Below are 15,369 nucleotides of genomic sequence, written 5' to 3'. Positions count from 1 at the left end.
GTAGGTATAAGCTAGTAGAAACTACAGGTGTGAAAACTCAAAAAGAAGCTTGCTACATGTTTATAAAAGACTATCATGCTATTTTCTTCATCTCTACACTGTTATCTCACCATTGTGTTAACATCCTACTGTACATAGTAAAGGTGAAATTCTATACCTTTCTATGTACCATACAACAGGAAATTTTAACAAAAAATTGACGAATTAGTCAAATTCTTCAAATTTTAATTTGTCAAACATCCATAAGTATATTATACTGTGTAGCCTAAATATTTAGAGGGGAAGATTTTTCGCTGATTTCACAGTTTTGGGGGTTATCAGCAAAAATTTTAGCAACATGGCTCAACTTTGAAAAATTTATCCCTCAAAATATTTTATGCTTCTCACTGATATTCAACATTTAAGTCAATGCTGATGTATGTACAGTGGAACCTCAGTTATCTGAACCCCTTGGGACCATAAGTCTGAAAAGTCTATATCTCTGTACAAAGAACATTTTAGTTTATCAACTACCCTAATAGAACAGTCACTACTTTAATAGGGTAGTCATTTCTGTAGTTCAGTTAACTGAGAATCTGAATAATTGGAGTCTGAGTTTCACTGTAGTGTAAATGGTCAAGTTTAGCATTTGTCAAAATTCCCAATTGTACAAAGCTAATCCAAAATTTACAGCATTTAGAAACTATGCTTGGAAAAAATAACTCCTTGACCACTTGTGGATCCAGCACATTTGAGACTGTCCAATGGAGCATCACTTGTACTAGTACCTAATGTGTTATTTCTTCATACAAGAACTTTATCACAGATCATTGAGTATTTACAACAAGAATATTAGGAGCCACTACAATTACCACATATAATCTTCACCAGTACAAATCAGTGTATAATTTGCTCTAGTAAACAATAGTTAGGATGGCCATCTGTTATGTAGATTGATGCTATACAATTATCAGCTGACCACACCACCTTGTGTCGTAAGCTATCTCCTGACATAGGACCCTATAGCATTATCAGCACCAAGTAATAACATGACTACACCACCATATCACACAAGTGACATCACCCCTAGATCACATGTGACAGCTAGTGCATGGGTGGGGCTCAAGCAACCAGTCCAACCATCTCCTATTTCATGAACTTATGGTGCTTTACAATATTGTACATCAAAAATAAAATTACAATAATAAAACAGTTACTCTAATAACCTGACTACCTCGTATATGCCACGCCCAACTATAATGATGATGTCACTACCACATGATCCAATCAAATGATGTGGTGTATGATATTGTTGTCCTTTCCCATCACTGGTTACTCCGGACAAACGGACACCTTCAGTGATCAGATGATGTCATACAAAATCATGTGATCCACACATACCTGGTGTAGAGTGTATAGTGTCCAGGAGTTTTCTTTGACTACCCACACCCACTACCTTACTGGAGGGAAGAAATATCAACTGGTAACACTAATACAAACCAGGTACATGTATCATACACTGTTATAGGTACCATATAGCAGGTTATTTTCGAAGCAGAAAACTTCATACAAGAAGCAATTTCGAAAGATTTTAATTTCAAAGAGCACATATTTCAAAATCCGGGTGGATTTCAAATTAACAGAAATTTGCATCACAAATTATGAAGATATGCCAAAAACTGACTTACTGATGGAAAAATCCCATCCCTGTGCACTGGAGAGAGACTTGGGGAGTCAGAGTGGAGTAAATTCACTGTCTCAATCATGCTTGATTGTAGCTAACTATAGCTATCCACTACCATAGATTCTAGAGCAGACGGCATCCCTTTCTGGATCACCTGTTTCCTGGTTATTGGCACAATAATGATACAGTTTACCCATTATCATCAGTAATACTGAGCTAAAGTTTGAGGAATACACAAGCGAATCACTGAAAGTTGGATTGTTGCTTTCACTTGTGGGAATTTGTTTGTGAAGAGCAACTGGACGTGGGAATTTATTTTCGAAAAGAAGGGCCTCTTCAAAATATTCGAAAATAAAAACCCTTTGAAAATTACCAGCTATACAGTACATCACTGTTGGCTATACAATGTACGGTCCAAAATAGTTGTCACTATATCAACTAAAAACAAACTTTAACTGGATTATGTGTTTACACCAAGGGCTGAAATTTTTCACACAGGGTACAACAACAATTGCTCACCTGATCATATACTCCAGTTGTGGTCAGGTTACCCTCACTGGTCATTTCATGCTTGTCATCACATCCAGGATGTTACGTCCAGGAAGTGTGTGGGCTGTAACCAAAGCTGGATGAGTAACAATGTCACTTCAATAGTCAATATTGAACAACAAATGTGAAACTTTATCACTTTTATGTACTAAGCTATAAGAAATGATGATACACACTCAAAACTGTTAGAAATGCACACACTTTTACATCAACACACAGTTGGATGGTCAACAACAAAGTCAAACATCTACCACAGAGGTAAAAAATTGATGGAGAAAACTGTATGACATCTACTGCAGTACATTAGCTTTCAAACAATATTTTGATGACACACCCATTATTTATGTAGTACCTCACTTATTATGAGAATTCTAAATGACAATTTCTATGGCTTCGCTTTGCCTCGATGATTTTTGTGTCACTTGCACATTCTTGAAAGCAGTCACTGCAAATACAGTGACACTGTCTCTCAAGGGCATTACACATTTTACCTCTCTTAAGGTGGTGGTTACCTGGAAGTTGTGGTTTTGAAGCCACTGCAAATGAAGCCATACGTCACACTACAAATATTCATTTATTACATCATGTGATTAGTGTTTATGTGATAATTAAAATAACTGTAGTGTGTGCTAAGGCCCATTGCCTTGTAATAAAATGAAATTCGTTACTGTTTTGTGAATATTATTAAAGAAGACATCCACTAAAGTAAGTAGAATAGTTTAGAACCTTTGTTCACCGAGATTCGGGTGCTTCGTGCAAAACTTTGGCGGCATACATCATTTGTGGTTTTAGCATGGTATGTTAGAGTGTTAGTACAACTTTCTACATCAGTTTTTTCTAGTATACTAGTGAGGGAGACCTCTGTATTTGTGTAAAATAAGCGACTGGTATTTGTAGCAGGGCCGCATGTTGAGAAAAAAAAAAGTTTTTGTACCGTCTATCAAAGTTACAGCAGGTTTTAGGCCATTTTGCGGTGGCCAAAAGGACTTCATAATGCCATAGCCATATTTCAGTCTGGCATAGGCTGGAGGTTTGTTGATCATGCCCTACTTATGCTACTAAGGAATAGATTGCACGATTTACCTTGCCGTAATATGCAACGAGCTTTGTGTAAACTGGTGCCGAAAGGATTTTTGCATGCTTGTACAATCGGTTCTCTAGCATCGCTGTTCAATCTACAATGGTCATACAGACCAGCATGTACAGTAGATAGAGGAAAAGCTGGTCTACAATCTGGTTGTGTTCACTTTAGCGTAGTTCTCCAAATCTGTTTATAACTGAATTTTAAAAATATCCTTCAAACCGGAAATTGTGAGGTAACCGCCACCTTAAAGAACAGTTCTTGAGGTCCCTACACAACCTTATCAATACAATACTGTTTGAAGTTTCTTCATTTTCCACCACACATAAGGCACACCAAATCACACCGTAAATGATCATCTGTTTTATCACAATTCCTGTGTTATGCAGATATATGCACATGACGCTACACGTCTAGAAAACCACCACCAGCTATTATTGACGATCATCTATAATGATGTATCAATATTAAAAACATGACTTATACCTCGAATATAATTGAGAAAAAAGCTTTATCGGGTTATCTCCTAACTCACAGTAGTGCGTAAACAATCCCACCAGAGATGGGACCACTGTGTGCATGCCTGTTTCAGGATAAGCACATAACACACAATAGAAGTGCTAGCTAACATGTTGGAATTGCACTCAGCACATGTTTTATATTCGTACTGGATAAATATAACCACGATAGGGTTAAAAGTTAGAGAGGCCCCCACTATCATAGCATTTAAAAAAAATAATTTACTTTAAAAACGAAGTAAGGATCTATGCAATAAAAGGTAATGAAACAAGAGATGAATGATGGTATTACAGCATAGCTCGGTGGGAAAATCCCTACTTTGGCACATTAGCTATAACAATTATTTTGTACAATGCCAAAGTAGGGACTTTCCACCAAGCTATGCTGTAGTACCATCATTCATCTCTTGTTTCACCATAGATCCCTACTGTACTTCATTTTTAAATAAACTTTTTTTTAAAATCAAGTTTACTAAGTTTCATTGTAGCACAGCTAGCTACAATGTAACTTGTGACTGTTCAATTAGAATATCATACATTACTGTTGTATTTAAGTGAGTGTTGGATTACAGTATCTCAAATCAGCCAAGGGGTGTAGACCAATAAGGGATGAGGTCATCTTACTGTGTAAGTAAATAGCTAGCTAGATTGTTAAGAGACATGATCTCCGTACTCTATCGCTATTAGTCCACCTAGATCTTTGTTTGATGGGTGTGGTCGTGAACCTATTACGAACAGGATCCCAATCACAAAGTTGCACATATCTAACCTCTTATAGTAGCGCCGGCACTGAAGTGCTTCTGAAATCCAGCTCTGAAATAATTCTATAGCATCTAAATATGCTGCTGAATGAAAGTGTTGATACAGAAAATTAATGCCTCGATACGGTTTCTTGGATGAAGAAGACAAGCAGCTTGATTGAAACTAAAAGTAAAGACAAGGCTTCATCAGAGCCCCAAAAGGCACATCCCACTGGCAGAGCCTGAAATTATGGTCTGACATTGGACAATTTCTGACCATTATTAGCAAATGTCTGAACAAGTATGACTTTGTGTGGACAGAATGTCCAAGCTTTTAAAATGCTAGTTATTTATTGCCAAAATGACTTAGTACTACAAGAAAAGCCTTCCACACACCAGCATGGACTGCCTATTGCAAATCAATCAAAGTTGGATTGGGTGCGAGACAATTCTACGAGCACATGAGCAAGTTCCAAATTTTACATAGGAAAACAAAATTCCCTTTTGATTTTTGAAGGCTGGATTGTGGGTGGCTCGTAAAAGTTTTGGGGCAATCCATACTTAAATGGTACTACCATACTATTTGATATAGCTGTACGTATAGTAGGGATCATGCAGGTTTACACTTTCTCACAAAAATATTGACCAGAAAACAACCCCACAATACCTTTATGACACATTAGCAGTATTGGTTAGGTATAACCAAGACCAAAAGTGTCTTCAATTCGTTTCATTGATTTTAACCATTATAAGAACAACTCAGACACCACACAACAACACATAATGGGTGTGTCATCAAAATAATCAAACACTGATATACTGTAGTAGATCTCATACAATATCAGTTGATTATATACACAGACCCAAATACAGTGACACTGTCTCTCTTAAAGTACTCACTGAATTAAGGACATTACACTTTTTACCTCTCTTTACAGAACAGTTCCTAAGGCCCCTACACAACCAAATCAATACAGATAGGACTTTGAATACTACAAATCAGCTGGTCCCAGACAGTTCATTATAAAGAGGTCCCTCACTGTACAAACAGGTCATCTAGACATCTACACTGGTAATAAACATCTTGGCTTCTTTCTGTACAATGATACAATAACTAGTTATTGAATACAATGTGGAGTCTTTGATTTTGATAAACCAGAAGATCTAACACCTCTCATTAACACAGTCCCGGGATACTTTCAACTCAAGCCAGCCCTGAGTCATCAAACAGTCCTTGTTCACACTACTGCTCAACTAACATCAACAAACAAGCTGGAGATTGTGCGCACCAAATAATACTGAACTAGAACAAGTACACAATGTATAATAATTCATTTACAGGTACTTAAACAACTGTACTGAAATGTATCAACAACATGAAGACTAAGTTGTACAATGTTATAGTCACTGCCAGTGGGTGACCATTTTCCAATGTCAGTAGAACCAAACATTTGAGAGTCTACCGAAAGCATGGTGCATCTCGTGGTACATTTGGTAAATGATTATGTAGAAAACACTTACTGTGTGGCCAACAGAAACAAATTATTATCATAACTTGAGTAGAACAGTCTGGAATGCTAGGCCATCCCATGCCAGCCCACCTCATCTTGTCATGTTAAGCCGGTCCAGTTCAACATGACTTGATTGATTCATACTGCAGTTTATTTTGAGCTATGCTGTGCTGTACCCGGGTTAGAAGGTAGTATGAACAAGGTGTAAGGGTTGTGTAGAGCACTACAAAGGGTCTGAAGGTTTATAAAATCTGTACACCTCACTATGTTACACTCTGATTAGCACCTACTTACCATTTTTTTGGTAAATCATTTCTCCAGCAGTGTTGGTGAAGCTGTATTGGTGCTTGTAGTAGTATTAGTAAGGACAACAACAGTGACAGTAGCTTACACAGGACTACCTGTACGAAATAAATAACATTATACTGTATTTATGTCAAAGTATTAAAGTGTAAATGATCTAGTATATTAAAAATTAAAAATGAAGTAGGAATCCAAGCGATAAAAAGTAGTGAAAAAAGAGATGAATGACGGTAGCCATTACAGCATAGATTGGTGGGAAATTCCTACTTTGGCATTCACACATAATAATTGTTATACAATGCCAAAGTAGGGATTTCTCACCAAGCTATGCTGTAATAGGTACCATCATTTATCTCTGGTTTCACTTTTTATCGCTTGGATCCCTACTTCATTTTTAAATTTATAATTTTTAATATACTAGTTTGTTCAATTTTTGTTATACAGCGTGTGACTATTCTTTTAGGGTGACTGCTGTACTAGAGTACCTCGAGTTAGCCTACAAGGTGTGTGCTTGCCCTGAGGCTTGCCCTAAAAGGGGTGCAGTCATCATGGTCTCAATCAATTATTAGAGTCAGCCTACCAACTAGCCACTACTCAGTTGAACATGTGTGATCACTATTCCATTTTAAATACAGCTAGCCTAAAAGGAGTGTGGTCATTGTGGTCTCGACAGAATGATAATGAGCGTAGAATAAAAAATAGGTGTGATATTGTGACCTATCATTAAGATACAGGTATATAGTACCTCTGTACAGTATAGTCTCACCCAACCAGATCGCTCTAAGCACCTAAAATTATGCTGCTCAAAGAAAGTATTGTTATGGAAAATTAATGCCTCAATATGGTTTCGTTGAGTGAAAAAGACAAGCAGCCTGATTGAAGATAAAAGAAAGACAAGGCACAGAGGGCACACACTCGTCGGAACCCCAAAAGGCGCACCCCTCTAGTGAGTTAGTTATTGTGGCATAAAGTTGTGAACATGTGCTGCTTTGTTTGGCCTCTAGGCTTGCGATCATGGTCAGTGAGTGAGTGAGCGAGCGAGTGAGGCAGATGAAATTTTGAGTTTTGATGATTTTGTAAAAGTTCTATCAGGCCGCCTGTAGGTGTTTTCTTGTTTTTAATGCTACATTTGATGTTAGATGATGGTCCCTACTCCAGTTGAAAGTCCAAATATTTTTGTGTACTTGTTTGTTAACTTTTTTTGTAAAATAATATTATTATGACTGGTGAGCCCACGCATACCGCATCAAAAGACAGAAATGGCACAGCGTACCTCAGCTATTACGTGAAGTATAGTTATGCTTCATTGTCAGCTATGTTCAACCTGTTACACAGCATTACGAATCAAGAACTGTTCGAAAAGTACTGCAATCAAAGTAGCCACTATGAAAAACATGGATGATTAAGAGAAGCCATCACACACTACCGTCAAATCGACACCTTACGATATGAGCAAAGATGAATGGGAGGACACTGGTAAGTTCATGAAGAACGCATTGTATGTACTGTGGTATGCCAAAACGTACGTGTCTGGCTGAAGCAACATTGAGTAGCCTTACATTTGTTTGAAAGCATCAGTCAGTCAGTCAGTCAGTCAGTCAGTCAGTCAGTCAGTCAGTCAGTCAGTCAGTCAGTCAGTCAGTCAGTCAGTCAGTCAGTCAGTCAGTCAGTCAGTCAGTCAGTCAGTCAGTCAGTCAGTCAGTCAGTCAGTCAGTCAGTCAGTCAGTCAGTCAGTCAGTCAGTCAGTCAGTCAGTCAGTCAGTCAGTCAGTCAGTCAGTCAGTCAGTCAGTCAGTCAGTCAGTCAGTCAATCAGTCACTAGAAAATTACATTTAATTTTTTGTTTAATTTCAAAGCAACATTCAGGTCAATCTGAAGGCTTGTAAGAAATTTGTACACGCCCACTAAGTAACTAGTTATATTAAACATGTACCTCATTATTTGGTAAACATGCAGTACACAATTTAGCTTGTAGTAAATATGTAATTCAGTACATTAGTAGACAGTGCATATCCCACCCATACTGACTAACAACAAGTCATATCCCATAACTTACTAAACTAGTACATTCCAATACTACTAAAGCGGCTCCAAGTCCTATGACTCCTATCCCATCCTGGTACAATCCCATACTGTTGCTATTAGGGTACTGTAGTTTCATTTCATTCCATGACTGTCCTAATGGATATGTAAAAAATAGCACTTAAGTGTACGTACTTCACCCACTGTCCAGAAACCATAAATGTGTTTGGAAAAAAGCATAAACTTAAATTTTTAATTTAGAAATAGGGATCGCTAAAAAAGCAAACAAACAAGAAGGGACCGCTGGGGTAATACACAAATCCCTAATTTGACTCAACTAGGATGTACCATCTAACTAATCTTACAACAAAGAGGCAAAATAGAGATTTGTGGTTTACATCATGACCCCAGCAATCCCTTCTTGTTTCATGGCTTTTGCAGCAATTCCTTTTCAAAATTAATCTTTTATTTCACTAGTGTAAATTACAGACAATTTTCGAGACAGCTAGCTGTACTGAAGCTACCACATGTTACTACCATGAATCAACACTTATGCAGATACAGTAGTGGAAAAAGAAATGGGATCATCGACATAAAGGAGGACAAAGGTAACTCCACGATGCATACACTGTACAGTAGCGGCTACGGTTTTCATAAAGGCACGTCTCAGGGTAAAGTCACATCAAACAGAGAAGACATCAAAAGCCTGTAGCAGTAACCATAGTTGAGAAATACTTTACTTATATACTCTGTGTAAAATGGGAAATTATTAAAATTCCATAGAAACTTGTTGGAAGGACTCTAAAGACATTTTGGGCTTAGTTATCCCTGTAACCAATGCCAACTACCTGTTATTAAAAAGTGTCACTGGCTTTTGGTTGGGCAAGAAAGCCCAAACCTCCATACAGTACCGTATGATTACAGTATGGTCAAGTAATTTTAAGCCTTTGTTAAACACTTAATGTGCAAGTTACAGAATATAGACAACTTATCCTGTTACTGAGATATGATCTGTTATGTAATGGGATGTAGGCTGTGATCACATGACCTTTTGGCATGCCTGGACACATTCTTGATAAGGAGACTACAGACAGGAGTAGTTATCAACTTAACTCTTTATATGGTTTCAACTTTCAAGATAATAGGTGCACCGATAGGACTTTTAGCTGATATTCCGATAACCGATATAACATAGTATTACATTAAAAAATAAATTTAAAAAAAATTACATTATATGCTATTAAGTACAGGCTACAAACCTGTATTTTTGTTTGGTAGATATCTGGTTAGAATAAACTGATACTATCAACTTCTTATATTTCTCCTCTTCCCCTTTAAAAAAAATAATGATCATAACTGACCTTTGACCTCATTACACAGTGACCTTATTAAACAGGTGGCCACATTAGGAAGGTCACTTGTATACAAAGTGACATGTTTTCTAGTTGGCTGGATTAGACCTTATTACACAGTTATTGGACCAGATCTCACAGGACACACACATACCATATTTCCTTGGTTACATGCTGCAACTTGAGTGGTGCCACAGTCAATAAAGGCTTAAACAATTCTTTTCAATCATCAAGTGGTGACCATCAAATAGTAACCACATCAATTTCAGAACTAATAAACACCGCAGCATTTAACCAAGTAAATACAGTATTACACACAACACAACTACTACTACACATCAGTACAGTTGGTAATCACTTAACTTGAGTCTTCCTTAATCCTTTGTGGCTTCACCTACCCAAGGGATCTTTGACAATGTCCAGTAAGGTTACAATGTTGGGGCCAACAAGAAAATTTTAAGTATCTTCGTTTCACGTCCTGATCTTCATGTTGATATTGATAATACTGTTACCATAAGTCTGGTAAGATGATCTAATGATAACACCAATATAGTAACAATTCTAAATATGGTAAACATGCCATACATTGGGTTATGTGTGAGAAGAGAGCATTTTTTGTTGTTGCAAAAATTGAAACTAAAACTTGCAAAAAGTTTCTGTAGACAGACTGAATTTCTTATATTTCCATTGCTCGATCTCTTTCTGTGTTAAGTTTTCATAGCTTTGCCTTATTTAGTATCCAAAGAAAAGTATAGAATTATGGAGAGATCGTTCATGTCTCACAGATTTCCTAATCACAGAAATTTGCTATTTTAACAGCTTCACAAAAATTTGCACCTCACAACAACACCTGTGTGGTATGATTTATCATCCTAATTATAGCAATTATAAATATGTAATTCTAATTACGACAATAAAGTAGGTCTTCAGCCTCCTACCTCTATACCTGCTTAAGTAAGTCATACAATCTGAGATAGGGAACAATGGTGAATACTTGTATGATGTCATAATAACAACCAACTTTAGGTAGTGAGACGTATCAATGTGGACAAGGATCTGAAACATACAAGTGGCCTAACACTGTACACACCCTACTCACATGACCTCCTAAACATGTTACAAAGTCAATGTACACGTTACATACAACATGTACTGTAACTAAGGATCCACCGATACAGAGAAAAGCCGATACGATAACGATACACAAGATTTTACATTGCCGATACGATACCGATACACAAGATTTTACATTGCCAATATCGATACCGATACCGATATATGTTTATGACAATTATGAGGTAACACGTTACATTATACTTTATTGACTTTTCTGTAGTTACAAAGACTACAAAGTACAAACTACTAGTGATGACAAAGCAAATGACAATGGACAATCAGTACACTACAAGTGACAACACAGAACCACAAAAAACTATTAAAGTTTAAAGATGTTACTGTATGACACACTGACTGTACCAATTAATAATCATAGTTTATTGTACGTAAATTTTGGTTGAGGAAAAGTAAGTATTCTACTTTTGTAGTAGAAAGGCGGTTACGCAAGTCAGTACATATGTTAGAAGCTGAGCTAAACAATCTCTCTGATGCTACACTTGCAGGAGGCGCACATAAGTAGCATAGTGCTAAAGCTGTTAACAAAGGTGAACTGTCTTGCTTACTTTTCCAGTAGGAAAGAGGATTTGATTTTCTTGGCTGTGTTGGTTCCTTAAGATACTTATCAACCACAGACTGTGTAGACACTGGTGAAGTTTCTGTTTCAGAATTCTCATCCATGAGCTCCTCACAATATTTCCATAAAGAGATGACCTCTTCTTAGCAGCAGTACTACTACTACTGCTATCATCTTGATCTAACCTTGCACATTTCGTAGCAATGGTACGACTTTGTTCCTCTTGATCTTCCAATCTCTCATGTGCAGCAATTAGCATCTGTTTGGCTAAAGCAACTGAAGATGAAGATGAAAATACTCTGTTTGAATCTAGGATCTAATAAAGTGGCTATAGCATAGTACTCATTAGATTCCATCTGCCTGTAACACTCCCTCAATGATCTCAGCATCTCTCTCTTCATTCTCGTCACTCCTGCATCACTATCACTTATTTCCAAAGAACGCATTATACTTTTAACAACTGGGATAACAACAGCAACAGTAGCGTAATTACCACTGGCTTCACGTGTAGCTTCTTCATAGATTTGCAGAATTTTCACTACCTTCTCTGTTAGCAACCAATTTGAGCTTGTTAGCTCAACAGGAACATCCAGCTCTACTCCAGCAGTAGTACTTGCTACTCTCAGCTCCACCACTCTTTGCAACATATAAAAGGTTGTGTTCCATCTGGTGGGCTCATCCTGGATTAATCTCTTTGGTGACAACCCTAACTGTTTTTCAATCCTCAACAATGACTGCAGTGCTACATTTGAATGCTTATAATGTCCCACACTGGTTGGGCTAAACAACCATCCTTAACCACCAACTGCAGCGTATGGGCCAAGCACCCAAAGCTAGGAATGGCTGCATCTCATAGCCCGGCTACAAAATTGCTACCATTGTCCCTTACTACAACATGTATTTTGTCACTTAAGTTCCAGGAATCTAAACACTTGGTAACCATGGATCCGATACGTTCACCAGTATGATGATCATTGAAAGGAGCTGCATGCAAGCAAACTTGTTGCAGGGTAAAATCTGGTGCAATGGAGTGACATGTTAAACTAATGTACGAATCTTGTGCAACTGAACTCCAAATATCTGTTGTTACACTATAGTATGTTCACGTTGAGCTGAACCCTCAAAAACATTTAATAACTCATGGATGCAATTACACATGATCTTGAAATTTGGCTCATTTGTTGTACTGCTTGACCCACTAAAAATATTTCAAAATCTTTTTGTTCAAATGTTTGACATAATATTTACGGCCAATCAAAGTTTTCACAATACATTTCCTATGGGGAAGCCATATAAGTACAGTGTCCATTACAGCCCTTTCCTGAACTTGAAATGGAGCCAAACCATACATGTCTGTTGTTGACACCTTTGCTGTTACCAATAATCATCTGGTTGGCTGAAATGTTAACTCTGTTGAGAAAAAATCCATTTTCAATTTTTAGCTGTTTTTCAGGATTCAGCTCAACGTGAACATACTATAACATGGGATACAGAAGAAAGGGAAACTCTTACTTTTGCACAAACCTTCTGATACATTTCTGGTATCAATGTTTCAGAGAAGTATTTGTCAGATGGAAGATTGTAACGGGGCTCTAAAAGCTTCAACAACCGACTAAAGCCAGTGTGACCCACTACAGTAAATGGCTCGTTATCAAGTGCTATCATCTCACCTATTCGTCTAGTGATTTCCTTAGCTCTCGGGTTGTCAAATGCCAAAGGCTGGGATTTTGTGAAAGATTCCATGATTGCTGGCTGGTCACTACTCCCACTGATACTTGAGCTACTACTCTTACCTCATTCTTTTTCTTCCTTCTCTTTGGCTTGTAATTGTGAGAACTCATCGGGATGCTTAGTTTCAAGATGGCAACGCATGTTGCTCATATTATAACTCTAAACATCTTTTCCACCTCTGGGAACATCCGCTGGACAGAGAGAGCACGAAACTTACTTTCATCAACGACATTAATCACGAAGTAATCCCACACAGCACTTCTTTTAACACGACCAGTCATTGTAACATTGTTCTCGATTGTTTAGACTCACATCACGTGACATATGTCAGCAGTTTACTCACGTGAGTGATCCTGCTGTTACCTTGCTTTGTATTATTTGTTCTAGGTAGCTTGGCTTAATTCTACAGAAAATATCAGCATATCGGAGTGATACAGCAACCGATACCGATTTGCCAGAAATGCTAATATCGGCACCGATTCGATACCGATCCGATTATCGGTGGAACACTAACTGTAACATGTACAACATTATGAGCAGGACAACTATACATCACTGTTGGTAATACTGTATACATGTTACCTCTTCTATTAGTTGAGATTCAAGTTGTGTCATTTGCGGTCAGCTACAAGTTCTACCTCTTCTACTCTGATCTGATCCTCTCCTTTCTGTTAGTGTATGGGATAATAACATATTAGTATAGTGTGTATAGTGATAGTGTATAATGTACTGTACAGTGGGTTATTGTCAAGGAAAAAAATTCACAGTTGTCTCAGATTGGCACTACGTATATGCAAAAGCTTTCCCTTCAAAATTGGTAGCTCAATCAAAATTGTATTATTTATAAAGACTATGAAGAATCACACCTTAAATTTATTTTAGATGGTGGCAATTTGCAAAAAAAATTTTTTTACTCTCAAAAACAATCTTCTATAAGGTATTACACTGAAGCCTCTCCCTAATCTGACATTCATCAACAAAGATATCAATCCCAACAAGTCTAGCTCCACACATATTTACCTACGAAAGAGAACAACCTTTTTTTATTGTAATCAAACTACCGTATAGAGGGAAACTTTGGCGGGTTAAAACTTTGGCGAATTTGGCAATTCACTACAAATTCGTCAAAGATTAACCTGCCGATTACTCATGGTACCTGAGATTAGCATCTTTATAGATATAGATTTGCCAAAGTTTATCCCTGCCGAAGTTTCCCTCTATGTGGTACTTCTCAATGTCCATTATAGAGAGGTGTCCATATCGACTTACATTTTCTGGTAATTATTCTTCTTAGAGTATTCCTGTTTGAATTGTGTCAGTTGCTAGGGTAACATCAACATCACATGGTATACTAAGAGGATCACATGATCTACTTTTGCACTTTAGCTTGCTGATTTTCCTTGTTAACTTTCTTACAGCTTGTAGAATTGTGTCATACTCTGGAATGGACAGGAGACAGGGGTGATAATATTTAATATAACATTTAAATGTACAGTGTATTACGTGCATGAAACTAGGGTACTCTGTCAATGGCTTATAGCACAGTAAGTGTATGCTCTATTAGAGTAGTTGCTCTGGACACTGGTAAGTACACAAAACAAATTACACTACTTTGTAACTTGTAGCACACAGGTGTTCAGATGATGCAAGCCCCATTCTGTACCCTCTAGGTACTGGTACAAGCTTGTTATGCCTCAGACAAACACACTTGCTAGCTGGTATATGATACACACACTACACACACACCTAATGGTTCTGTACCACATTATAGTTGGGTTTGATGGTGGTCATGTTCCTACTCTTAACCTCCAGTGACATCTGATCCTTTTGTGGTATAAGGGCCACTATATGAGGAGGAGATTATAACAGTAACTATGTACAATTATATTGAGTATTATACAGTGGACACATCTCTATAATGGACACTTTAGGACCACAATATTGTGCCCTATTTTGCTGCAATAAAGAGGTTGTCTTCTTCCAGAAGCAAAACTGGAGCCAGACTAGTTAGACACAATTTTTGTCCTTATTATTTCTGTTCTAGTGAAATGTTCTCTTAAAGGTACAGTGTATAAAGTGTAATAAACAAGTCAGTTTGAAACTGTGTACATCATATGATCCATAAATACACAATGACACATATACATGATATTCATACAAGCAGATGGACAGACACATGTAAGGACACTGTGACAAATGAACACACACAC

At 37.4% G+C, this 15,369-nt stretch overlaps 1 protein-coding gene across 22 annotated transcripts in view; it reads right to left on the bottom strand.

Moving 5' to 3' along the window:
* Nucleotides 1-414: 414 nt before the first annotated feature.
* Nucleotides 415-15,369, bottom strand: part of LOC136241021 (uncharacterized) — a 17,730-nt gene continuing 2,775 nt past the window's right edge. Inside the window, exons 5-19 of one of the 22 annotated variants that reach the window (XM_066032187.1) lie at nt 14,906-15,003; nt 14,533-14,598; nt 14,429-14,481; nt 13,742-13,827; nt 10,685-10,794; nt 9,893-10,270; nt 9,646-9,718; nt 8,421-8,542; nt 6,357-6,463; nt 6,073-6,296; nt 2,183-2,276; nt 1,668-1,824; nt 1,381-1,439; nt 1,214-1,332; nt 439-999 (exon numbers count right to left, since the gene is read on the bottom strand). In XM_066032187.1, the coding sequence (XP_065888259.1) occupies nt 877-999; nt 1,214-1,332; nt 1,381-1,439; nt 1,668-1,684 (318 nt within the window). In that variant the 5' untranslated portion in view covers nt 1,685-1,824; nt 2,183-2,276; nt 6,073-6,296; ... (7 more) ...; nt 14,533-14,598; nt 14,906-15,003 and the 3' untranslated portion in view covers nt 439-876. The other 21 variants (XM_066032189.1, XM_066032183.1, XM_066032184.1 and 18 more) reach the window with 21 other exon arrangements.

This window comes from Dysidea avara, chromosome 12 (assembly GCF_963678975.1).
Source record: "Dysidea avara chromosome 12, odDysAvar1.4, whole genome shotgun sequence".
NCBI classification, from domain to species: domain Eukaryota; kingdom Metazoa; phylum Porifera; class Demospongiae; order Dictyoceratida; family Dysideidae; genus Dysidea; species Dysidea avara.
The sequence above is the reverse complement of the archived record's forward strand: the minus strand, read 5'-3'. Positions and strand labels throughout refer to the sequence as shown.